The following is a 25,935-nucleotide window of genomic DNA, read 5'->3' on the forward strand; positions in this document are numbered from 1 at the left end:
TTAATTTAGTGAGACAGAACAAACAGGCTGCAAGCTTAAGCAGCAGAGAGAGTGTAACAAGGTAGAAAGACACAGAGAAGCTGGGGGGGGTGTTTGCATCCTGTGTGCTGGGGAGACAGAGCCAGCAGCCAGGATGGGGGGGTGGTAAGAGGTTTTAGGACACAGACCAAGGTTTAGCTTGAGTCTGTGTGCTGGGGAGAGAGAGCCAGCAGCCAGGATGGGGGGGGGTGTGTGTAAGAGAGGTTTTAGGACACAGACCAAGGTTTAGCTTGAGTCTGTGTGCTGGGGAGACAGAGCCAGCAGCTAAAATAATAAAATAAAAGTATAGAAAGTTTCACAGAGGGATTCTTACAATCCCCCAAGGCAGCAGCAGAGGGGATGACAAGACAAGCTCCGTGTCCAGCAAAAAGGGGATGACAAGACCTTTGTCAAAAACTAGCGGATAATAGGGACGGGGGTCCCCTGGCCGGGTGCTGGCCGCCGCCAAGCACCCGGCCGCTATCCGTTTTTTTGCTGGGAAGGTTCTAGGCGCTCCTCCCATCCCAGAGCTATGGCCAAGGCTCTTTGCTGCTCACTATTGAGCTTACGTACAACCTCCTTAGTGAGGCCCTTGTACAATAAGAACCCAAAGATTTTGCGTTCTGTAAATGAATGCTGTGAATACTGGGACCTGGGTTGTGTACTGGTATGTGGTGGGGTGGACTGATGGGTAGAGCTTGGGCTGAGGGCCATCTTATTTTCTTGAGGGCTTCATAGAGTTGCCCAATGGGGCACCTAGCATACCCCCTTAGCCACAGAACTGCCCCGGTGTCAGGGGTGGTACTGCTATCCATGGCTAAGTCAATGGCAGCTTCGGCTATGGGTATCTTGGTGGGGTGAATAACATGCCTAAAGGCATTGACCTGGTTAATCTGGGCCTGAGTAAGTCCAAGAGGGTGTTGGGTAGGGGACCACAGCATGATGGACCCCCCTGCGATGGCACATCTCAGGGAAGGGATGTCCTTGACGCTTCCTCTGGGGACTTGGATCCCTTGAAGGGAGTGCTGTAAATGGAGGAAGGCCAGGGCTGGGGCAGTCAGGGGCCATGCAGTGTTAGATATCACCAGGCTCCCTGAGAGACCCTTGGACCAGCTACTGGTCCTGGCTAATACTATGGCCTCTTCCCTATCCACTAACTTCTGTCCATTTTCCAGAGCCAGGCGGCCTAGCCACAGTAGTGGCGGCTCATTGGCTCCCCTAGCGGTGTCTGAGATGAACTCCTTCATCTCTGCTTTGGAGCGGGGCCGGAGTTCTGTCACCTGTGTGGTGTTGCCCTTGTCATCAATCTTTATACGACTGATGGATACCGGCAGGGCTTCACCAGAGGTGACAGTGGGTGCAGGTTCATGGGCTTGGGCCTCTAGAGGGGCTGAAGGTAGGGCTGGGTATAGTGGGGTTTTCTTGAGGGGAGATGAGGCCTCTGGGTGGGTATATGGGGGTGGTTTTTCAGGGGATTTATTGGGACTGGGCAGGCTAGGGGTCAGTGGTGGTCCCTCCTGGCTAAGCTGGCTAGTGGCCTCCTTGGCCGAGGTCATTAGGGCCCCATGGAAAACAGTTAGTTTATCAAGGGCCTGAGCCAGGATCCCATAGGTAACTGTGGCTACCTTTTGGGGCTTATATATGTCATGCCACAGTTTCTTGGGCTTTCGAATTTCATCCAGCTTCTGCACCAGTTCTGTTAATATCTGGTGGGTGGGGGATCCCTGCAAAATTCGAGGTTCAGGGGTGAGCTTAGATGGGGCCCCCCCGCAGGCTTTCATGACCCTTCCCACCTCTCTCCAGAGGCGGGTGGGATCTGAATCTGCGGCTGGCTCTCCTGCCTTAGTGCAGACTGGCCGGAGGCTGGAATCAGCAGGGCTGGCCCTGAATGTGGGGTGGCAGGTTAAGAGGCACCCCACATCAGTGAGCCCCAGGTGGGTGGTATACACCTTGGAGCTCTGGCCAATGCCAATAGTACAGACCCATTCTAGGGCCTCAGGCTGCTGTTTGCTTTGCAGCAAGTGGTATTGTAGGTGGTTGGTCTGATCTTCCTCTGTCCCAGAGGTCTTGGCCTCTTTCCAGGGACAGGGAGGGCAGTAATTGTTACCCCAAGATCCTGTTCGTGACACCATGTCCCTGCCAGCAGGTATATGGGATCTTGGGGAGCAATTACCACACGGGTGGGGTGCAAAATAAACTTTATTAAGCAAATGCAAAAACAGGGAAAATTCAATAGTGAGGGGTATGGGGGTTGTTAAGGTAGACAATTGGGGAGGGGTTTCTTTTTGGTGAACAGTAAGGGGGTTTCAATAGTGGGGTACAACACAGTAGGATACAATACAGTGGGTAATCAGTTAACACTGAGGTATAAATGTAACAGGTAGCTAGCGATTTCTATGTAAAAAGGTGTGTCACAGCAGCATATAACCAACTAACAGTTATGGATAAAATGTGTTAAATAACAAACAATTTTAGGTAAAAATGTGTCACAGTGGTGTAAATGTAGAATGTGAGGGGTATCAGAGAGGAAGAAAGTAACCAATGGGGTTTTATGCTAGAGATTTAATTTAGTGAGACAGAACAAACAGGCTGCAAGCTTAAGCAGCAGAGAGAGTGTAACAAGGTAGAAAGACACAGAGAAGCTGGGGGGGGGGTGTTTGCAGTGGGAAGACAGACAATTACAATTATACAGAACACAGCAAAATCTTATCTATGAGCTAACTTAACCAAGACTACACAAATTAAAACACAATGCAACAATTCTCTAAGCCTAACTTACAAAGTATAATGCTAAACTTAACTTAATGGGTGCACCTTATGCTAAGGATAGTTCTAGAGGGCTGAGTGATGTGTGTCCAGGACACAGCTCCAAAGAGGGGGTGGGGGGTGACTGCAGCAGTGGATACAGCTGAAAACAGTCCAAGGCAAAGCCCACAGGAGCAGAACTTAGCAGCAGCACAAACTTATTTTCAGTGGCAGGGTGCCACGGGGTTTAAGAGAGAGGTTTTAAAACACAAACCAAGGTTTAGCTTGAATCTGTGTGCTGGGGAGACAGAGCCAGCAGCTAAAATAATAAAATAAAAGTATAGAAAGTTTCACAGAGGGATTCTTACCATCCCCCAAGGCAGCAGCAGAGGCAGAAACAGCAAGCACATCAGAAGGCTCGGTACAGTCTTGATAATCAGGAGATCTCTCAGGCAGCAATTCGTTCTTCATGGGGGGGGGTTCAAAAACGGGGGTACACTCAAAAATAAAACGAGAGCGGAGAAAGGACCCCCAGAACCCCTGGTTGATCAGACCAGGCAGCAATGCAAGAACCTTTCTGAAGTCTGTTCAAAAAATGTCTGTTTTTAAAGGCAAACCCTGGCAGCTTCCCGCCAGTAACTCTGATTGGTTCCCCTTCTCACAGGGAGGAGAACAGGCAGGGAAAAACTGCAGGTAGCCACAGAGGCATGTTTGGACTAGCCCTGAGCCCAGAGGTATGACTCATGCCCAGGATCTTAAAAACACAATAGGTCTTGCAGCTCTGGACAGTGGCCACCCTACACCAAGCCCAGGTTTTAACAAGGTGATAACAGGACTAACCCTTTGAACAGGGCAGTGGTCCCACTTAGCATAAGTGGCCATTCCTTTGAGAAGGGCAATGGCTCTGGTTAGACAACTTAAGGGACCCTCCCTTTGAGAAGGGCAGAGGCCCTGGTAAACAACTTAACAGCCAGGGAGGGGCGGCCACAGGAGGAAAACAAGAACAAAATGGAGTAAGGGGACAGCTGTAAGAACAAAATGGAGCTGTAACAGACACCTGGTAGAGTGTGAGGCTACATTAACAACGTGTTAACCCTTGAGGGCTTAGCCGAATGCTAGTTCATCATTTAGCAGTAAGGCATTCCCCGGGAAATATCCCACCTCCTAACTTCACCACCTCAACCAAGCTTCACAATCATCATTGCTACATACAGTATTTAATTATTTAAAACTTATACTGTATGTGTGCACACATGTGTTCATATATGAAAGAGAGGTTTTTGTCTGGCGAAAAAAAATTCCCTGGAACCTAACCCCCCCATTTACATTAATTCTTATGAGGAAACTGGATTTGCTTAACATTGTTTTGCTTAAAGTTGCATTTTTCAGGAACATAACTAAAATGTTAAGCAAGGAGTTATTGAACTAGTTGTGAAAGACAACAGCGTTAGAGAAAGTGTTACAGTAACCTTAGATGATAGCACAAATTATTGATTGCAATTAAAATTATTTACTTCAAAAGAAACTTAAAATAGTACTAGCTACTACTGCTAATTAAACCAAAACATTTAGAGATTTCATGCAGAGATGTCATGTCATCTAGAGATTGCAAGTTCACTGGTCTTTCATGTAACTGTATATCCTAAAACTTGACTGCACTTATTTCAGCTTTTGTAATTCAATTAGAATTATCTTCCAGCTGTGTGCACCTTTACATTCCTTAAAAGAAGTTGAGACATAAGAAGTATTAGACATATAGAAAAATAAATCAAGTTCTTATTAATCTGAACAATACCTTCAATAGTATCTCTTCCAAAAGTCGTGAACAATTTTAGAGAAGTCTGTTCCAAAATAGCACAAACCTCCACAGTATATGGAAATAAAGATTCCAGTTTAAAGAGAACCTGCAAACCTGAATATATAGACTAAGAAGCTGAATTTTACCACTAACCTGAAAAAAAAGAACAAATTGACTTTGAGAACTGAAAACAACTGCAACTCTCCTATCTGATGATTTCTGAAACTTTTCAGGTCTTTGCCATACAACAAGAGTTGTAATGAAGATGCTCACAGGAAAAAAAAATCTTCAAAATGACAATCTTTGCAAAGATTTTAATGAAATTTACCGGCAAAGTTTGCATTTTTCCATGCATAGTCTTCACCTGCAGATCTTAAAGACAGGAGTACCAAAATGGGTAAATGTCATAATGGTTCTTTGAAAAAGTACAAACGTATTTAGCAAGATCTGTTTAGGCCAAGAGGAGATGACGAAAAAGCATGAACCCTGCAAGGAGATAGCGATGAAAAGGCAGGTATTCAAGGACGGGAATTTCATGAAAGAAAGAATCAGTTTGACATAAGAAGTAACCCTTGAATGTATAAGACCAGATCATCCCCATGCAAATTCTGCACATTTTCCCCAACTTCATGGAGAGCAGTCATGGGGTGTGAGGAGATGGATTGAGACTCGGAGCAGTACTGAATTGGCTGCAAGAACCACATCCTCCCCCATCATGGTGATGCCCCCCCCCAAAAAAGGGGGGGGCGGGAGCCCCTGGCGGTATTATCTTTTCTGCAGAACTCCCTGCCCACTACTGATCCCTGGTACTATCACAGCCAGTTGGAAGTCATTGATATTAACTTATGAGATTTAAATATCACATGAATTGGTGCCTTATAAAATCCCTGAGATAAACTGAATACTATCAAGCAAAGTGAAAGCACATGCAATTCAGGATTTGAGTTAGAATCATAGGATTAGAAGGGACCGCATGGGTCATCTAGTCTAATCCCCTGCCAAGATGCAGGATTTCTATCTAAGGAGTACAGAAGCAACCTGATCTTGCAGTTATTTTACTCTTCCTTGTCAAAAAATGTTTAAAAAAAAAAAGCTTTGGTGTTTGGAAAAATCAATCATCTTCATTGTTCTCCACCTTATCAACTCATGCATAATTCATTTCAGCTCAAGAAAATCTAAGAACTTTAGCTACCAAGAAAGCTTGTTGATTTTCTTCTTTTCCCTTTTTTCCTCCCCTCGCCCCAATATCTTGCAGAACATTCAACCTCAGTATCAATCCATTTTAATGTATCAACCCAGAAATGATTCAGTGAGCGAATTGCAATGTTGCAGTAAATTACAATCTAAATAAATACATTTATTCTAAAGCTTACAGTTTCTTACCCAAAAGACAGAGTTCTTAACTCAGTAGAGGGACACATGCAACTCAGTCGTACATCTGAATTTACCTACTGTTATTACAAGCAACATTTAAGATTACTATAACTGAAAGATAGAGAAAACATACTTTTTCTCAATTTTTTTTTCCATTGTACTTTGTATATAGTCACTTTCACTGTCTCCCCTATATAAGCAGCTAGTGCCTGAGGCAAGGCCCACTCAAGTCAAGAGAAAGATTCCTATTGAATTCAATGAACTTTTTGGATAAAGCTACTCATTAGTGTCCCCTGTTTTAGACCTCAATCCAGCAAATCTGTATGCACTTTTAACTTTTAGCCCAGAATAGTCCCATTTAAATCAATGGGGCTACTCACAATAAATAAAAGTAACCAGGTGTGTGGGTCTTTTCAGAATCACGGCCTTAAAGGTTTTTTACATATTAGTGGAAAAAGAAAAAAAATGGGAAAAGGCAGTTGTTAAATCTCAAATATTCACAGAGGTACTCAGTGAAAGATTTAATACCCGAAATTACTTAACCCCTTTTTAAAAAATGGACTAGATTTCAAGTGGATGGCATACCTTTAAACACCAGTCTTGCAACCTAATGTATTGGTGCCAGGTGATAATAATACTACATTGAATAGTATTGAATAGTTCAGATTACAGTGAAATACTATACAAGGTCAAATTATATTTTGAGATGTTCTCTCACCTTACTCCTTTTCACATGAACCAAAAGATTAATGACCCCCCACTGATTTACCCATCTTAGCCATTTACATACAGACCACATTAGCATAAAAAGATCACTATTTGCTTTATTAATTGCTTGATCCAAGTCATAACACTTAATTTATTTAATTAAACAGCAAAAAAGCCTAAAGATTTAATGGCAGTTGTTAGTTGCATCAAGCTCCTTACTCTAGGCTATAGAACAGATAAAAAAAACTTAAAATATCCAAAATTATGAACTTTAAATAAAAATTCCTTTCAAATTTCACAACCTTGCTTGTCTCTTTACAGCTTCTCAAAATCAGGTACTAGGTTTTTTTTTAACGTCCCTTAATAACACGAATAATTATGGTCCAACGTTAAGGTCAGATCTTGCAATTGGATCTGCACAGGTGGACCCTATGGGTTTCCATGTGAGAACAAGGGTACATCCACTTGGCTATCAATGCAGCATTGGGACTTAGTTATTTTTCAGCCAATGGTGTATTTTGTTAATTCTTTTTATCACCCTTGGTAACACAGTATATTTATGCATTGGCACAGTACCTAGCACAATGGGGTCCTAGTATGACAAGGACAAAAATAACCTACAACAATACAAATAGCCTGAGAATGTATGCATTTTATTTTCACTAATGAGAGGCTTTTCTAATAATTAATAATGGTTTGAGCATCTAGGGTGATATACTGCCCACTGTGATAAAAGTGAATTGAAAAGGCTAAGAATTGATGAAATCTACTAAACCCAGGGTTGTGAATTCAATCCTTGAGGGGGCCATTTGGGGATTGGTCCTGCTTTGAGCAGGGGGTTGGACTAGATGATCTCCTGAGGTCCCTTCCAATCCTAATAATCTATGATTCTGTAAAAAGGGGGGATGGGAGGGATTCTAGACAAACAGAACTGGTCAAAAGTGGATGACTTTTTCACACGCAATTTGTCATTTGAAGCCTAACAAAGGTCTGTATAGAAACAGAAGTGCTCTTGTTTTGGATGTCTGTGTATAAGGTTTAATACAGACTATCCATGTAGAAAACATGAGAACATACATCATTTTATTTGCATGGCTGCTAAAACTCCCAGTCCTACTGGGAATTTCCAAATTTTTCAAATTCATCTCAATCCAACATAATGAGGACTGTGATGCTAAGGGCTGAGTCATCTAAGGGCTATAATGCCAGCCTTCACTGCTATGCAGAACATGAAATCCAGTTAGAGATTTCCACTGCTGATAGAGGGTACAGCTGGCCTAAGAGCTCCAGCCACTCTTCTGTCCTATGCTGAAGGTTTCTGTGCACAATAAAAATTGGCTAAAATGCAGAGAACAAATGGAACAAATGGTAAGAGAGTTGAGGACAAAATCCATTTGAAGGGGGGTTCAAAATCTTTTGAAGAACAAAAGGCACAGAATCCACTGGGGACAGAGCTAGGGGAGAGGAAAGGAAAAGGAATAAAAGGCCTGGACAAATAATCAGTTGGAAGAAAGGGATTGGTAACGAAAGGAGACAGAACAAGGAACAATAGGGGAGCCCTAAATGTAAAGAAAATGAGAAAGATAACCCTGAAGATGCCACACGAAGGGCAGCAGACCTCTGCAGCACTGTAGCTGTACCTCCCAAACCTCAAGATGACAACCACTGGTAGTCTAGTGGGAAGAGGGAATTGTGTAGGAGAAATCATGATGACTCTTGGGACATTTGTTTTCAACTTCTGGATGTTTATGCAAATCCCAGAGTTTTCAGATGTTTCTCATTGTTAGTTTATAGTTTGTTGTGCGTTCTGTTTTGTTTTAAACTCAGTATCATATAGAGGAACTTCTAAGTGCTTGAGAATTAAGATTCATCTCAACAATAACCAATCAGAACAGAACAAAAATTAAACAAAAGACAGAGCAAGCAGGAAGAAGTTGATCAAGTCAGGAGCAGGAGAAGGAGAACCAGAAAAAAGATCAGAAGAAACCTAAAAGAGCAAAGGAATCAGAAGACGCAACCACAGGGTGACAGCAGCAGCAGCGGTGCTGCTGGGACAGAGCAGAAGGACCCTGACAGAACAGAGGAAGAGAAGCCTACAGAGCGTAAGCATGCTAGCTATACTATAGGATATAGAATAGAAATAGGGTTAATGAATGTATATGCTTGGGATAATAAAGATGAGTGTCTGTGGTGTGTATGTATAAAGATTAAAGTTTATTAACATTACTGTCAGTATCCAGCATGTGACTGATCACCATGTGCAGAACATAATCACTTAAGCAATTCCAACTGTATAACATTACAGTATTGGGTGCTTTAGCTTGTATATCTGTACTAAGGGACTTATGTTTATGTTTTAATTTAGCTTTAGATTAATTGTATTAGGAAAGATTGGTTATACTAAATAAAGAAAACACTTTGTTTTGGAAAAGTATCGCCTCGGTGTCAATCCTTTGAGCAGAGGGCTGTATCTGTATCCTCCCAGGTGTGACCAGATCTATTCTGTTCTGGAAAGCTTCCTGAAGGGCATAAGGAGACCCTTGGTAAACCCAAGCAATTCTACAAGGGCAAGCCCCCTCCTTTCACCTTGCAGGAACAGATTATTAGGCCAACGTTTTGAGAACCTGGAAGTAAGCAATAGAAGGGCTACTCTGGGATCCTTCAGTATGTTCTTGGGGTAACAAATAATCTCGTACTTTACTAACCATGTGTAAATGAAGACCAGTACATTTGAATAATAAGATTCTTTATCTCAGCCAATCCATATTTAGAAAGTTTAAGCCAAATCCTGCAGAGTTCATTCTGTCAAAATTCTCAGACTTCAATGAGAGTTTTGAATGAGTAAATACTGATCCTTTGTTCTGGTCACCAACTGTCCAGCTGAAAAGCTACATTATAAACAGGATATTGATTTAAGTAATTTATTACTAGTAGTAGAAGTTGTTCTTCCAAGATGCAAACTGTGGGGCATAAGGTTTTGTAATTTTTGTGAAGAGCTTAAATAAGCAACAAAGAATGAATTGTAAAGGGAATACGTCAGTTATATGAAACTATGTTTTGGAACTGAATGATGGCAGAAAACCATGCTTGGAAAGGTGCTATGCTAGATGTGTAAAAAGCATTAAAGCTTTTTGGATTAATGGATTAATACACTATATAATATAAAAATTCACTCCTGTTATTGTACAGTCACTGATTTGGAAAATACAGCAATGAAAAATACTTATGTTTGCTGATGGAAATTTAAACTCTGTGCTGTTAGCTTCAAAAGAAAATAAGATGCTTTTTACAGCATGACATTTTTCAGTCCCAAAGTTTGAGCAATTCTGCAGCAATGTAATCCCTACATTTATATTTAATCTAAAACTTGTACTGTCAACACAAAATAAGAATTAAAACAGAAAGCTGGTATAAGGAATATGGAACCATTGTTTCAAAACTCTCCCTCTATCACTTTGATCCTGCAAGGTGATTGATTTATGCGTCTCCCAAGCCAACTAACAAGATGATCAGGCCCTATCAATGGTGAATTGGGTTTGTTGAGGTAACAGGGCTATTATAGAAAAGAAATATTTTTTTTAAAAAGTATACCTAACACTGTATGAATGCCAAAGAAAAGTCTTCTCCCACCAATTGGCAGATGATTTGTGTTTTATTATGTGCTTCCAAGATTCATGAAGTTTCAGTGTATATATAATTAACAATAAAGCATTTCAATCAAATACCAATGTAACTAAAATGTATGCATTTTATGCATAAAAATGCCTAAAACAAAATACAGAATCCTGAATTAAAAGTGCTTCTGTAGTTCGAGCATATATGAAATGGGGAATAAATACCTTCCATAGGAAAGTCACAAAAATGTACAACCTGATGCTAAAAGCTTTATCTAGTTCTTCATTTTAAGGATTTTCTGTTTCTCTGAGTGTTTACTTCATTATATGCTGTATCTATCCAAGTATCATACTTACCCTTCAGCAGATCCTTCACAACACAACACAAGTGCTGGAACCACCTACCCATTCCATGGAGCAGAAATCCACATCCACAATAGAATGATTTGGTGGAAATACCACAATGTGCCTAGCCCATTCCTGTGTTGTTTTCCTTGAGCTGGGGTAATCAAGCCCATTAATACTGACTCCCTTGTAAATTAAAATAGTACAATGATATCAAAACTAGAAATTACAGTACATGGGAATTATACATTAAATTACCATGCAATGTGCACAATGTAAAAACTAAATAACTGCAACATAATTTATACAGCAATCATGTAATCATGGAGCCAGTCTATAGAATAAAGTGCTGCTTGTCCTTTTATTTTCTGTGCTTTATTCTGTAGCTCAGATTTTTTCCTAAATAAATAATTCATTATAGTGCTTTTAAAATATAAGATTGAGCTATCCTTAAAAGGTAACATTATTCATGTACTCGGATCCCTCATAAAAGTTCTATAATGTAAAATGAAGCATATAGAAATATTGAAGACAATGGTTCCTTTTGACCATTTCAAGCTAGAGCATTTTAAAAAATGGAAGGAAGAGAGTAACTAACTCTTGTATTATACCCTTCTTTCACTTGATTGATGGTAAATAACTCCAGAAAGGGAGAGGGGATGTATTAAGGACCAGGAGTGCCAGAAACTCCCTAGAAGCGGGGGACCCCGGCCCTGTTGCCTGAGCAAGGGCCCCTCCCCCTGCTCTCTCATCTCTGCCCCCTCTCCCCATCGCTCACCCTTAAGGCACATAAAAAGTTGTGGGGCCATGGCCCCCTGCCCCACCCTGCAGTTCCAGTGCCCCTGCTAAGGACACAGATTCCTAAAATATCATTTAAAACACAATCCAGTCTACTTGAAAAGTATAATTAAAACCAGTGCAGTAAGTCAAATTTACATTTTTCTCTCTATTTGCAGCTAGCTAGACTATGTCATTACTCAGACAAAATCCCCACTGAAGATAGGATTGGGATCTGACTGGGTAAAAATTAACCAGAGAAAGTATGTAAAGCAGACTTGTCCACTGTATCTTGTACCTACCTCTATCGATGAAAGCTTTCAAATGTTTTTTAGGAAGAGAAAATGAAAGAAATTACCTTATCTTACACACCTGAGACCTTTGGTATTTTACAATGGACTGTTGCAGCTAGAGTGCTCCCTTATTTAGACGTAGAGTGAGTATTTCTCTCCTATATATACAGTATTTTTAAGTTATTGATGCAAGTCTGCAATAACTCTAACTTCTATGCATCTGCAGATTTACATCTGCATTCCAGAAAGCAGAATTTGGCTCTATCTTGTTATACTTTATATAATATTGGAAACAGTATGGACAAAATACTTGCGTGAATTAACTTTGTCAATTACCTAGCAGTTCCATTGCATCATCTTCATTGTCAATATCTTCTTCTGTCACTGAGGGAGCTGTGCTTTGAACAGAATCAAAAGAGTCCTGGGAAAGCATGGCAGCCAGTAGCTTCTTATGTTGCTGCTGTTGCTGTTTTAATCCTTTCGTCTTTGGCTCCATCTTTAAACTGGATGGGGGAAATCATAACCTCCTTTTACTGTTACTCTCTCTACAAAAAAGTACCTTTACAGCAGCCATTTAATTCAAATGAGCAAATGAAACCATTTAATTAATAGACTAATTATTTTCAGTTTCTTCTGCAATTATAAACATCCATACAGAATTTTTGCCTTATTCTTTAAATACCAGAGAGATTGCCTCTCCCCTCACATGCAGCAGTAGCTGTTGCAATCAGCTGTGGAGTTCAAGCTAACGGATCACAAATTTAAACATCAAGGAGATGTTGGTAAGGCACTGCAAGTGAAAGACTGAAATTCACTCCAACATTGGTCTGACTAGTCTATCAATATTAAGATCACGGGGCAAGGCCCAACTCTTGAACAACATAGGTTGAGGACCCTGCATCATGATCTTAATATTAAAACTTTAGGTTAATGTCAGTTGGGGAGGGGCAGTATGATCCTGCGGCTAGGCCACTAGAGTGGGAATCATAGACTCGTAGGACTGGAAGGGGTCTTCTAGTCCAGTTCCCTGCACACATGGCAAGGCTAAGTATTATACCATCACTGACAGATGTTTGTCTAACCTGACCTTAAAAAAAGATTTCACAACTTCTCTGGGTAACTTATTCCAGTGCTTAACCACCCTGACAGTTAGGAAGTATTTCCTAATATCTAACCCATACCGCCCTTTCTACAATTTAAGCCCATTGCTTCTTGTCCTATCCTCAAAGATTAGGGAGAATAATTTTTCTCCCTCCTCCTTGTAACAACCTTGTATGTACTTGAAAACTGTTATGTCCCCTTTCAGGCTTCTCTTCTCCAGACTAAACAAACCCATTTTTTTCACTCTTCCCTTGTAGGTCATGTTTTCTAGACCTTTAATAATTTTTGTTGCTCTTCTCTGGACTTTCTCTAATTTGTCCACACCTTTCCTAAAATGTGGTGCCCAGAACTGGACACAAACACAATAATCCAGTGGAGGCCTAATCAGCACGGAATAGAGCGGAAGAATTACTTCTCGTGTCTTGCTTACAACACTCCTGCTAATACATCCCAGAATTATGTCTGCTTTTTTGGCAACAGTATTACACTGTTGACTCATATTTAGCTTGTGATCCACTATGATCCCTAGATCCCTTTCTGCAGTACTCCTTCCTAAGCACTCATTTCCTATTTTGTATGTCTCAGGAGACTATTCCTAGCTATATAACCATGGATGAATCATTTGGGGTAAAATTTTCAAAGATTTGGAACCCTCAGTCCTGTTTCAAAAGCTTCCCTATCACAGGAGCCTAGGCTCCACTGAAAATCATTTGGAATTAGGTGCTTCACCTCTAAGGGTATGTCTACACATCAATAAAAGACCCACAGCAGAGCTGCAGCTGGTCCGGAGTATCAGAGCTTGAATCAGATGTCTTGGGCTGTGGGGCTAAAAATAGCAATGTAGACATTCGGGCTTGGGCTGAAGCCTGAGCTCTGAAACCCCATGAGTGGGGAGCGTTTCAGAGCCCTGGCTTCAGCCTGAGCCCAAATGTCTACATTGCAATTTTTAGCCCCACAGCCCAAGACAGCTGATTCAAGCTCTGATACTCCGTATCATGGATTTTTTTTATTGCACTGTAGATGTACTTCAGCTTCCCCTCCCACCATTTTCTGTCTTGTCTATTGAAACTGTTAGCTCAAAGAGGAGAAGGACTATCTTTTACTAGGACTAGGTACAGTACCTAGCATAACAGGGCCTCCCAAACTTGGTTGGGGCCTCTGAGCACTATTGTAATACAAATAATTAACCACAACATAAGTCAGTGTAATTGACTGAACACTAAAGCAAATCTTCTCCTTTTGACAATATATATTTAATATTGCATAATATAGGTGACACAGTAACTATATCTCAAGTCAGGGAAATCATGCATGAGGCAAACAGTTTTTTATAGAAATTAAACCGCAGGCTTAGGCATATGAATTTTAAATTTTTGGAGATTTTCTGCACTGGTCTCCTTGTTTCTGGATAATTGCATGATATCCTACTATGTAGGCACTTAAGTACCAAACCACACCAAGAAAGCACATATTTGTGACATCTGAGTGGTGGGATTTGTATCCCCAATTAATTGACCACATACTCACAAAAAGCATCCTTTAAATACCAAGCCTTTTTATATTTTGGCACACTTTGTGGACCTTGGTTACTTACCCAACATATTTTTCCCACTTGCAGTTTCCTGTAAGCTCATGTTTTGTTCTTACTCACTGCTCCACAAATATTGTCAAATGTTTGTCATCAGTCTTATCATATGCTATTACCATACCTCCACAGCCTAGTTATTTATACCCGTGCTGTTTTATCACGGATTCCCTGATGGCTAGTATTCTCCAGTGCAATCCTACACAGAGTTTAAAAAACAAAATTGTACAATTGCCTACCCTTTAGTTCCTGCCTAAGTGTCTCACCCAATGCCCTGGAAAGACTCCCATTGACTTCAAAGGGCACTGGAACAGGCCATAAATTATTTACATATAAAACTGGGGAAAAAATCATAAAGCCAGTTACAGATGTCTTATTGCTGTTATGGCAGTTTCCCAATTGGCAACACTAGTGAAAGCTTAGAACCCCGCAGATTAAATCATCATAACCACATAATTTTTATGTCGCTCTGTTTTCAGAGTTTTGTGATATAAATCCTCTTTCCCGATAAAAAGGCAAAAAAAACTATATTACTAGTTTTATAAATAAAAATATGTTTTCTTTTAACAAGCTTAAAAGAAATACATGTTTTTAAATTTTAATTTTTAGTTCAGCTGGATTTGCTTAGAAGAGAATGGAATATAAAGTATCTTGCCAGTATGATTGATGTGTCTTAAGGCACAAAAAATATTTTTTATGGCTCATGATCTTCACCATAATATTTTTACTCACTTGAGTATGAGAAACAAAGAAGCAAATTTTCAACCTAAAAAATAATTATGAGCCCAGTTCATCAAAAGATATGCAAAATTAGGTGGTATTTCTATGTGATTTTTTACATGTGACTGAAAGTAAAGATTCATATAAAAATACTGTATAAAAGAAAATAGGTTATTTGGGCACATGCAAAAAATGTGGTAAGGATTTAGGTAGTACTGATTTATATGCAGATAATCCACTACAGATCTGGAATATCCTCTCATAATGCCCATACAAAGCTTTGTCACATGAACACCTAGCAACTTTTTTAATGACTAGACTATCCCATTACTTCTAACCCAAAATTAGGAATAGCCTATAGCTATGGGGATTGGGGGGAGGGGGAGTGGGAGTTGGGGAGGGTTAGTGTTGTATTAATTTAGATAGAATATATGGCCCAAAGGTGTTAACATAACCCAGTCTCTGTCCAACATTAAAGAGTATAAACAAGATTCAGGGTTTGATAGAAAGAGACCATAGCCTGCTTGGTACTATGGAAAAGACACAATTAAAAATCTTGTAAAACTTTTATTAAAGACATAGGAAAAGAAAGGGAAACAAGTTAAAGCATTTGAAATGTAAAGTATTAAATAAGGCTTTTATTTTAACAGCATTGCCTGTTCTTTCCCTTTAGCTGGAGACAGCTTTTCGTAGGGGAAAAAAAACTGATATAATCTTTAATCCATCTAAGAGATTAACAACTATCCTGTTTGAGGAAAAGAAGTTAATTGAGATGGGCTGGACCTCTCATTGTTACTGTTGTTGTTAAAGTCCAATCCCATTTCCTAGAACTCAAAACAAGACAAACACAAATGGAGAGAGAAGAGAACAACAGAGAAAATGCAGCTTCTGTCTCTGGTGCTGACTTTCACTTGCAGCCTCACTGCTGGAAAAGCATAAGCACAGAATGTGGTCTTATCAGCCACTCTGAGACCTGGCAAACTTGTTCCAACATCAGGCTGTTTAGGCCATTGCTTTAGCTCCCTCTTTCAGTGTTTCAAAATATGCATTCTTATTAGACAAAGGAAAAAGGAGAGAGGATAGGAAAGATAAAAAATAAGGTAAGGAAGGAAAAGGACACATTTGAGGGCGGGAGAGGAGAGAATTTCTCACTTTTCGGGTGGTGTTTGTGGTTCAGACAGGGCTGGCCATGTCATCTGGCTCCCTCTTTCTGGCCTAATCTATTAAGGACATCTTTCAGTATCAGGATAAGGAAGGTTCTGGGATCCCAGGAGACAATAGGGATGGCAGCCATGATGGTGAAGCTCCCTCTAGTAGCCAATTTCTCTCCCCAAAGTCTTTCTTTAAGGTCCCACAAAGGGTGTTGGTGAGCAGAACAGCCCATACCCTCATTACTTTGTCCACTAATTAAGCCTAATTTCTGACACACCAATTTTGGTTGATAGATTTTTGGTCTCACACTTTTCTTGGTTACCAAGCACAATCATAAAATTCATGAGTCCTTGAATTATATCTGTAGGCCTTTTAGTTTGGAATAATGCAGTGTCTCCCCTTTGAAGTTTTTCCCCTCAACATTTTCTGTTACAAGTTATTGTGATACTTTATGAACTTTCACTCACTTTTCACAGCTGAGTTCACAATTAGGGTAAATTTGTAGGTCCAATTATCACAACAGTATGAAAGAGACCACATTCATTTGTGGGGGAGAAAGGGCGTATGGAGCTGATTTCTCAAGGAATTGGGAACATGCAGGGAACAGGCAGAAGTTTGCGTAAGCAGACCCCACCAAAAATCATGCATCTTGCGTGAAAGTCACAATTTCTCTTTAACCCACAGAAGGGTCCACTGAACTGAAAGCCAGGAGACTATGTTTTTAGTCTTTCCTCTTCCAGTGACTGGTGTTAATATTTCTGTGCAGTTTATGATCCATAACCTAGGAGTCAGGCAGGCACCTGGAGATGCAAGATAGTTGGCAGCTGTACCTAAGAGAGGACTCTTGGGAATGGGGGAAACCCCAAACCACTCAGACCCTAGGAGACACACCATAGAAGAGAAATCTGAGGCCCTCCCCACCACCTTGTGGAGAGAATGTAGGAGATGTCTCATACCACCATTTATCCCAGCAGGGGGAAATGGGCTTGCTGCTTCTCCCTGAATTAGGTGTAGAGTAGACAGATGTAGACCACTCCACCTCTCCTGAGGCACATAAGTAATGGTAAGATAGGGTAGGTTCTGAGAGAGGTGGTGGTTGGTGTATAGATGGGGCATCCATGAGTTCTAGCTACTTAGCTGAGTCTCCAGCTTTTAACTCTTGAGAACTGAGATTCTCATTAAAATCCCCTAAAATCCTCCTGTGTGCACATATTACCCACCCCCCCCATGTGGAAATCCCCAGATCTCCATGTTCTCAGAACTATCCTAGGGAAATTTTTTGACATGCTGAAAATTATGAAAGTGGCCAGGATTGCATTTAATCCCATTTCCACAAAGTGAATTCTTGAAGCTGAGCCAGCTACCAACAAAACTTTCATATTGTCCCTGATCTCATGTTACTAACTTTTCCTGTTGTACATCAGCAACACAGAGCCTACATCAACGGCTAAAATTTATAAACCAGTTACTACTAACCTACTTGAATCTGATTAACGTACCTTTCCCAGTCTTTTTAGTAATTCACTCCCTGTATGCTGCCAATTTCTAAAAATCACTCCCGCTTTCTTTTAAATAAGTAGACCTGATTCTCAAATGTGCTGAGTCCTTGCCAGCTCCCATTGCCTTCAGTAGGGGTTATAGGTGATTATCACCTCTGAGAACCAGGCTCCATATTCTTAACAAAGGATAATATGTTTTTCTTCCATTGTACAATACTGAGAGAAGCAAAATTAGGAAAAGATTTTTAAAAGTGAGATTAGAGGCAGCACAGAGGACAGCACTCATAGCATCCCGCAAGCCACATATCCACTGGCATTTTCTACAGTCTATTTTATGCTGAAAGGGATAGCACCAAAAAAGGGAGTGTGGTAGCAACAGAAGGGTAAGACCTAAGAACCAGCCATTCTAGACTTTTGTTCATTCCCCTAAAGAATGCCATTCCCAAAGCTTCCTAAACTGTTCTAAGCAATAACAACTTGCCCTTTACACTCTGTGACCACAATCACAGAGTGAGGGGGAGGGATAGCTCAGTGGTTTGAGCACTGGTCTGCTAAACCCAGGGTTTTGAGTTCAAGCACTGAAGGGCCATTTAGGGCTCTGGAGCCAAAAACAAAAAAACAAAAAAAAAACCCAAACCTGTTAGGGACAGTACTTGTTCCTGCTGTGAAGGCAAGGGACTGGACTCAATGACCTTTCAAGGTCCCTTCCAGCTCTATGAGATAGGTAAATCCCCATGTGATAATCTGAACTGTCAGAAGAGCTCAGCTGGGGAGGCACTCAGTGGTACATGGCACCAATGACAGCCATCCTCCCAGTGATTGGAGGAGCTGAGAAAAAGAGGCCTGCATCTTTGACAACATGGGCCAAAATCTGCAAGTGTTAAACCTCTGGATACTAAGAATATTTCACTATTATGGTGGGGAGAACTGTGTGAGGAGAAAATATGCAGTTTTTACTTTCCTCTTCTTACTGTACAGCATTAGTTTAAAAGTTTAGCATATGTAGATACTGGTAATGAATGGCCAATAAACTATCACAAATATTTGTCTTTACATTTGTCTTAAAATTACTTCATAGTGTTTATAAATCATCTTTTACCAGATTTATACAGAAACAGAGATTATGAATTATGAAATGCTTCCTTTTTTAGTTACAAGTAAAATGTGACCAAATGACTCTAGGCTACATACAGTTTTAATTAAGTATCAGAGGTGTAGGCATGTTACTCTGGATCTGTAAAAGCAGCAAAGAGTCCTGTGGCACCTCATAGACTAACAGACATATTGGAGCATGAGCTTTCGTGGGTGAATACTCACGTTCCAATACATTAGTCTATAAGGTGCCACAGGACACTTCGCTAGTTTTAATTAAACAACAGAATACTTCACTGTAACTTAGATGTTGAAGTCAACAAAACACTGATTAATAGTTTACTATTTCATGAATTCTAACTAGCCCTATAAATTCAGAGCATGCTGCTCCCAGTACTTATTGATGTATTATATGTATGTTTAATTAAAAGTTAATTATGTAATACCTTTGACTTGAACTATACATGAGTTAACTTTGACCAACCGATATTGCTTTTTATAACAACCAAGCATTTATTTTATGCTTATTTTTATAAATAACTAACTATTTGACTAAACAAGATGTGCATTTTCAAATACCAACATTTTACAGATCCAGTTCCAAACCTTGTCAGTTCAAAGGGACTGTAAACTAGCTGAAACTAGCACCCCCTCACCCCCAGTGGCTAAGGGAATAGGACGTACTCTGGGAAATACAAAGATGCCAGAACAGTTCTATTCCATCTCCCCTTACAGCCCACAATATAGGAGGAGGAGTGGCCACAAAAAGAATTGGCAATAGAAGCCCTGCTGCACTCTGGCTAGGCTCAGATTGCTTCATGTCAAATCCCAAGAATCCAGGAAGCACCTTTTGCCTCTCACTTAGCTGCTGCAGCAAGAGGAACCTGTATCCCTGGGTGCAGCCAACTCATTATATTTCCGATAGCAAAACAAAGCAATGGGGAATATGTTTGCTGTTTAGTAATCCAGAAAACAGAACTGTCCGATTTATATGTCTCACATATAGCATATACAGCAACTCCTCATTTAATGTTGTTTCAATGTTAGGTCCGTGCTCAATTAGGGAACATGATTGTTTAAACTTCACTGCTAAGGATGTTAAGGAGAATTATGATTGGTGCCTTTGAGGGTATTATTCAAAGACATTTAATGGGGTGAGGAAAGCAATGGAGTCACCATTGTCATATTGAGGGAAGTACATGAGAGAAAAGTATGTGGTGCCTGATATGAGGAGAGAATCCTACAGTTTGGAGGAGTCTAATTTCAGATAGAAGGCGGTGATGAAGAGTTGTTGAAGGTTTAGCACATAAGTGTCCAGGGATTATATTAAATTACATTTTTTCAAAATTTTTCACATTCTCCAAAATAAAAATCAAACAACTTGTTCTTTTATTCAAAGCTGTTTTTTGTTATCTGGCCCTTAAGAATGCTCATGCCCCGTAAGAGTAAATGGCCCCCAAATATATCGTATATACTCATTCATAAGCCTGAATTTTTTTTAGTAAAAAAGGGAAGCACCAGAAAAGGGAGTCGGCTTATGAACGGGTATAGAGAGGGAGAGGTGGTACACAGCCCCTCCTACGGTGACCAGATGAGAGACATGAAATGTTGGACAGGGAGCTGGGCTGGTCTCCGGCAGAGCAAAAAAACCCAACAACTCGAGAGCTGGCAGCTCACCTCCGCCTCCCCTGAGCGGGCTACCGTGTCCTGCTTCTCCCCCCTCCCTCCCAGTGCTTGTGCTGCCATACAGCTGATTCGTGCAAGCCTGAGAGGGACGGCGAGGAGGAGGAGGAGGAATGTGGCGGGGCCAGGGCAGGGATTTGGGGAGGGATCCAATGGGGCGGGGCAGGGAGGGAGTGGAGTCGGGGTGAGGCCAGAGCTGAGTTGGGGGAACGAACCCCCTCTGCCTGTGCGCCGGAGTGCAAAATATCAGGACAATTCGCATCCCGACCGATGTTTGGTTGGGATGCAGGGCAAACAAGTAAATATCGGGACATCTGGTCATCCTAGCCCCTCCCCGCCAACAGAGGGAGCAAGGAGAGGCAGCACAGCCAGCAGAGCCAGAAGGGAAGAGGCCCCAGCCTCTTATATGTGCCGCCCATGGGAAGAAGGCATTCATTCCACCAATCTGGGATATGGCCTTCCATGTGAGTTGATCTAATATTTCATGTCTCTCATCTGGTCACCCTAGGAGGGGCTGTGTACCACCTCTCCCTCTCTATACCCGTTCATAAGCCGACCCCCTTTTCTGGTGCTTCCCTTTTTTACTAAAAAAATTCAGGCTTATGAACGAGTATATACGGTATATTTGGGGGCCATTTACTCTTACGGGGCATGAGCATTCTTAAGGGCCAGGTAACAAAAAACAGCTTTGAATAAAAGAACAAGTTGTTTGATTTTATTTTGGAGAATGTGAAAAATTTTGAAAAAATGTAATTTAATATAATCCCTGGACACTTATGTGCTAAACTTTCAACAACTCTTCATCACCGCCTTCTATCTGAAATTAGACTCCTCCAAACTGTAGGATTCTCTCCTCATATCAGGCACCACATACTTTTCTCTCATGTACTTCCCTCAATATGACAACGGTGACTCCATTGCTTTCCTCACCCCATTAAATGTCTTTGAATAATACCCTCAAAGGCACCAATCACAATTCTCCTTAACATCCTTAGCAGCGAAGTCTCATAAAATAAAAATTCCCATATCCTTCTTCAGAAATAAATATGTTCTTTGCGGTTGATCCCTTGTCTTCTCTCTGCTCTCCTTCTCTCTCTCTCTTAGGTGATGGTTAGGAAGAGGAAGCTATCTTCTGCCTCCTTCCCCCGAGGAACGGGATGCAGCATCCACTTTTCCTATCACCACTCAAGAACAGATCATCTCTATGCTCTGATTATGCTGCTGAACAAGCAGGCACATTGCCGGTAAGCCAGCCCCAATAATGAGCTGCATGGCTCGTTACTGCCACTGCCCAACACCACCACTACAGAGCCAGTGCTGAGCAGCCAATTAGAGCTCAGCTCTTTTTTCTTCCTCTAGTCTGAATCCAGACTAAGTTAGCTGACCATCATCATGTATTTCTATTTACTTGCATTTTTAAGAATACCTATAGATGTCCATCTATGGTGAAGCAGAGAACCCTCCCACCAGCACGGAATGGGTTAAGGAGACCCTTAGGGCCCAGATAGCTCCACCCTGTTATACCTGCAGCCAGTGCCAGGCCTGGATGGGAGAGAAAAAGAGGGAGCCTGGCTCAGTTCGGGGCTGACTGGTGAAGAGGCAGGAGGGAATGATCACTAGCCTGCCAGCCAAGGCAGCTGTGAGAGCCCAAGCATTGTTTTCCTGGCCAAAGGAGATGGAGAAAGAGGCATAGGAGCACCTTAGTGACTGAGGGGTGGAGACTTTGTCGAGACTCCAATCGCACAAGCTTATGGCTGTCCTGCCCAGAGGAACCTGGGACGGCAGCAGGATACCACCCAGGGTCCACCAGGGGTCACTACTAAGAGACAAGCCACAACAGGAACTTGGACTATAGGGGTCATGCCGCAAACTGAAGGGTCAACAGTAGGAAGTAGTTCAAGGCAGTGGATGTAGGAAGATCCCCTACTCTGTGGTGACATACACGGGGCCCTGGGCTGGGACCTGGTGGAGATGGAGGGCCTAGGTCTCCCTGCCCCCTACCCCTGCTTTAAAGACTGAGGCACCTTAACTATAGAAGCAAGGAGCAGGAAGCCAAGTACTTCAACCACTAGGCGGACTGACCATCCGAGTCCTCTGTTATACCATCCTATACAAATGGTGCCTATTCCATAAATTAAACATGTACAAAACAATATCAAAGGACTGCCCATAAGTGTAACCACCCTCCACCAACTGTTTCCACTAGCGTCTGATAAAAAGGGGGTAAAGGAGAGCTTTGCAGAATGCCTGAAAAAATAATAAATCCAGCTTCTGACAGACCAAGTAGAGGAGCAAATTCCTACATAAAGGAGCTCTCAAGACCATAGATGTTGCAGATGTTTTCAAAGGGAGAGTACTGCTACCTACGTAAAGAAGGAACAGAAATATGCTTGTTACAGTCTATGTCCTAGTCTGGGCACAGAGAAGACACAGCCTTTTCCCTTTAGCAATATCAATGGAGGACCTGATAACACTAGAGGCACCACAGAATGCAACATTGAAAAAAAAATAAGTGTGAATCACATTTGGAAACAAATTTGAATACTTTTCCTTTTGTTATAAACAGTCCACTTTTGTCATTTTAATCATGTAAAATGTTCTGCTTGTGAAAACTGAATACATTTTCTGTGATTGAGGCACATTAACAATCTGATTTTTCCCCCTCCAGCTAAGAGATAACTGAGTACATTGAATTATCAAAAGCTATTCACTATACTGAATATAATTTTCTCCTTGAGAAAGAACTTAGTACCAAGATGCTAACTGAAGAACTGAACATGAGAAATAAAACTGGGAGGGGGCAAATGTTGTGGTGATAAGCCCTGTAATAATATAGAGGAGCTGCTGTTCCCCATCAATTTTTCTTTTAAATGAGGATAGTTATATTTGTTCCTATTTCTCTAGGATAGAATTAGCAAAACAACAACAACAACAACAACAAACCACCTAAAGGAGGAAGACAGCTTAAACTGTCTCATCTGAAGTACCAATCAAAAAAATGCTAAAACCATGCTTCCAACTCCGTAAACACATACAGTAACTCCTCACTTAACGTTGTAGTTATGTTCCTGAAAAATGCGACTATGTGAAACAACGTTAATCTAATCCAATTTCCCCATAAGAATGAATGTAAATGGGGGGGTTAGGTTCCAGGGAATTTTTTTTTTGCCATACAGTACAGTACTATAGTTGGGAGGTGCCTCTGCCTTATCCCACACAGGCACAACCCACTGGCACTGGCGACAATGAGGCAGACAAGGAGGCTGAAGGTGCTGTAGGCTAGGAGAAGCATGTTGCGCAGTAACAGCAGTAGCTTCCCCTACTCTTCAAGCACCAGGGGTGGGGGGCTCAACCCTCAGCCCGCCCACGCCACCCCTTCCCCCGAGCCCCCACCTTTAACCCGCCTCTTCTTTCCCTCCCTCCTTCCCCTTTACGCCGCACACAGCGTCCTCGCTCCTCCCCCCTCCCTCCCCTGCCTCCTGTCTGCAGCAATCAGCTGGCTTACAGCATTCAAGAGGGAGGGGGGAGGAGCGAGGACACAGCACACAGGCTCCCCCTCCCACCCGAATGCCGCAAGCCAGCTGATTGCCATGGACAGAAGGCAGGGGAGGGAGCACAAAGGTGCGCCGCATCCTCACTCCTCCCCCTCCCTCCTGCCTGCGGCAATCATCTGGCTTGCGACATTCGGGGGCAGGAGGGAGGGGGGAGGAGCGAGGACTCAGCATGCAGACTCCTCCCTCCCTCCTGCCTGTGGCATTCAGCTGGTTTGCGGCATTCAGGAGGCAGGGGAGGCCTGTGTGCCGAGTCCTTGCTCCTCCCCGCTCCCTCCTGAACACTGCAAGCCAGCTGATTGCTGCGGGCAGGAGGCAGGGGGAGGAGGGGTAAGGCGCTGATCCGTGGGGTCTGCAGAAGGATGGGAGACGTTGTGGGGGGTGGGCGTAGGGGAGCTGATAGACAGGCTGCCAGCTGTGGACAAAGCAGGCAGCCAAACAACATTACAGCCAGGGCCAGCTCCAGGGTTTTTGCCACCTCAAGCAGCAAAAAAAAAAAAAAAAGCTGCGATCTCGATCAGCTCTGCCACCGCCGCCACTTCAGTCTTCAGCAGCAGTTCAGCAGCTGGTCCTTCCCTCCAAGAGGGACCGAGGGACCAGCCGCCAAATTGCCGCCGAAGAGCCGGACGTGCCGCCCCTCTCCGTTGACCGTCCCAAGCACCTGCTTGCTGGGCTGATGCCTGGAGCCGGCCCTGGTTATAGCGAAGCATTGCACAACTTTAAATGGAGCATGTTCTGTAATTGAGCAGGGATGTAAGATCGAAACAACATTAAGCAAGAGGACATTAAATGAGGCGTTACTGTATAAACCTAACTTTATGCACATAAGTAAAGTTATGGGACTACTCATGTGCATAAGCACCTACTGTATTGTGCCCAATATCATTAAATCCCTACTACATATTTCCAGGTTGCTGGTATACTGTATATGGAAAATAATACACCTCACATTCTTGATCCTTAAAACTGGACATTACATAATTTTTAAAAATTAGAGAGATTTTTTGCAATGAGATTTTCAGGAGTCATTAAACTATAAAAGCAAAACCTCACCTTCCTCCAGGACTGCTGCTGCTATCTTCACTATCCCATTGTTCATTTTTACTTCTTGGTACTGGAGGTTGCAACATCTCTGCAGCCAATGGATCAGCATCATTCTCCTCGCGACCAACCCATTCTCCAATCACACGAGGTCTTAGAAGGGGAGTATTAAAACCTGTTGCATCCTGAATAGAAACAAAAGCCAAAATAAACAAACAAACAAACAAACAAACAAACAAACCTCTACGCTGCTCATTCTCAGTGATGTTTATAAACTGGAAACAGGGAACAAACAAAAACGTATTGCTTCACCTCATGTATTGATCCTTATTAAAATAGTACGGGACACTAAAAGGTCAAAAGCCTGATCCAATGCCCACAGAAATCAATGGAAAGACTCCCATTAACTTCAATGTACATTGGATTTAGGCCCTAACTCCAGTCAGGTGTTGATCATCTTGGTGCTCAGAACTAGAGCAGAGGAAATAAAATATTTTTGGCTCAGTTGCTGAGCCTACAAAACAAAACAAAAACATCTTTGCAGGTTGAACAAAATGTTTTGTTCCAGCTGTGATAATTTTTCTTTTTATTAGTTTTTTAGTTTCATTTTGTTTTCAGGTGTTTCTTTTACCCTTTTTTAAAAAAACAAATCTAGCTAACTTTCAAAATAAAATGTCTTTTCAAAACAAAGTTAAAATGCTGTACTTTAAATTGTTGATATGAATTGATATGAAATGTTTCAAATTTTTTAAAAAGAACTCTCTTTTGGCCAGAATTATTCCCCAAAGTCATGAATAGTTTTGGGCTACCCCAAAACTGCATTTTTCAGCAACTAATTA

General features: G+C 41.8%; 1 protein-coding gene across 5 annotated transcripts in view; it reads right to left on the reverse strand.

The window, feature by feature from the left end:
- C2H8orf34 (chromosome 2 C8orf34 homolog) overlaps positions 1 to 25,935 on the reverse strand; it is a 281,523-nt gene that overhangs the window by 158,593 nt on the left and 96,995 nt on the right. For all 5 annotated transcript variants that reach the window (XM_045002946.1, XM_045002944.1, XM_045002945.1 and 2 more), the window contains exons 6-7: positions 25,109 to 25,281; positions 12,009 to 12,175 (exon numbers count right to left, since the gene is read on the reverse strand). In XM_045002946.1, the coding sequence (XP_044858881.1) occupies positions 12,009 to 12,175; positions 25,109 to 25,281 (340 nt within the window). The remainder of the gene's footprint in view (positions 1 to 12,008; positions 12,176 to 25,108; positions 25,282 to 25,935) is intronic.

Source organism: Mauremys mutica, chromosome 2, assembly GCF_020497125.1.
Source record: "Mauremys mutica isolate MM-2020 ecotype Southern chromosome 2, ASM2049712v1, whole genome shotgun sequence".
NCBI classification, from domain to species: Eukaryota; Metazoa; Chordata; order Testudines; family Geoemydidae; genus Mauremys; species Mauremys mutica.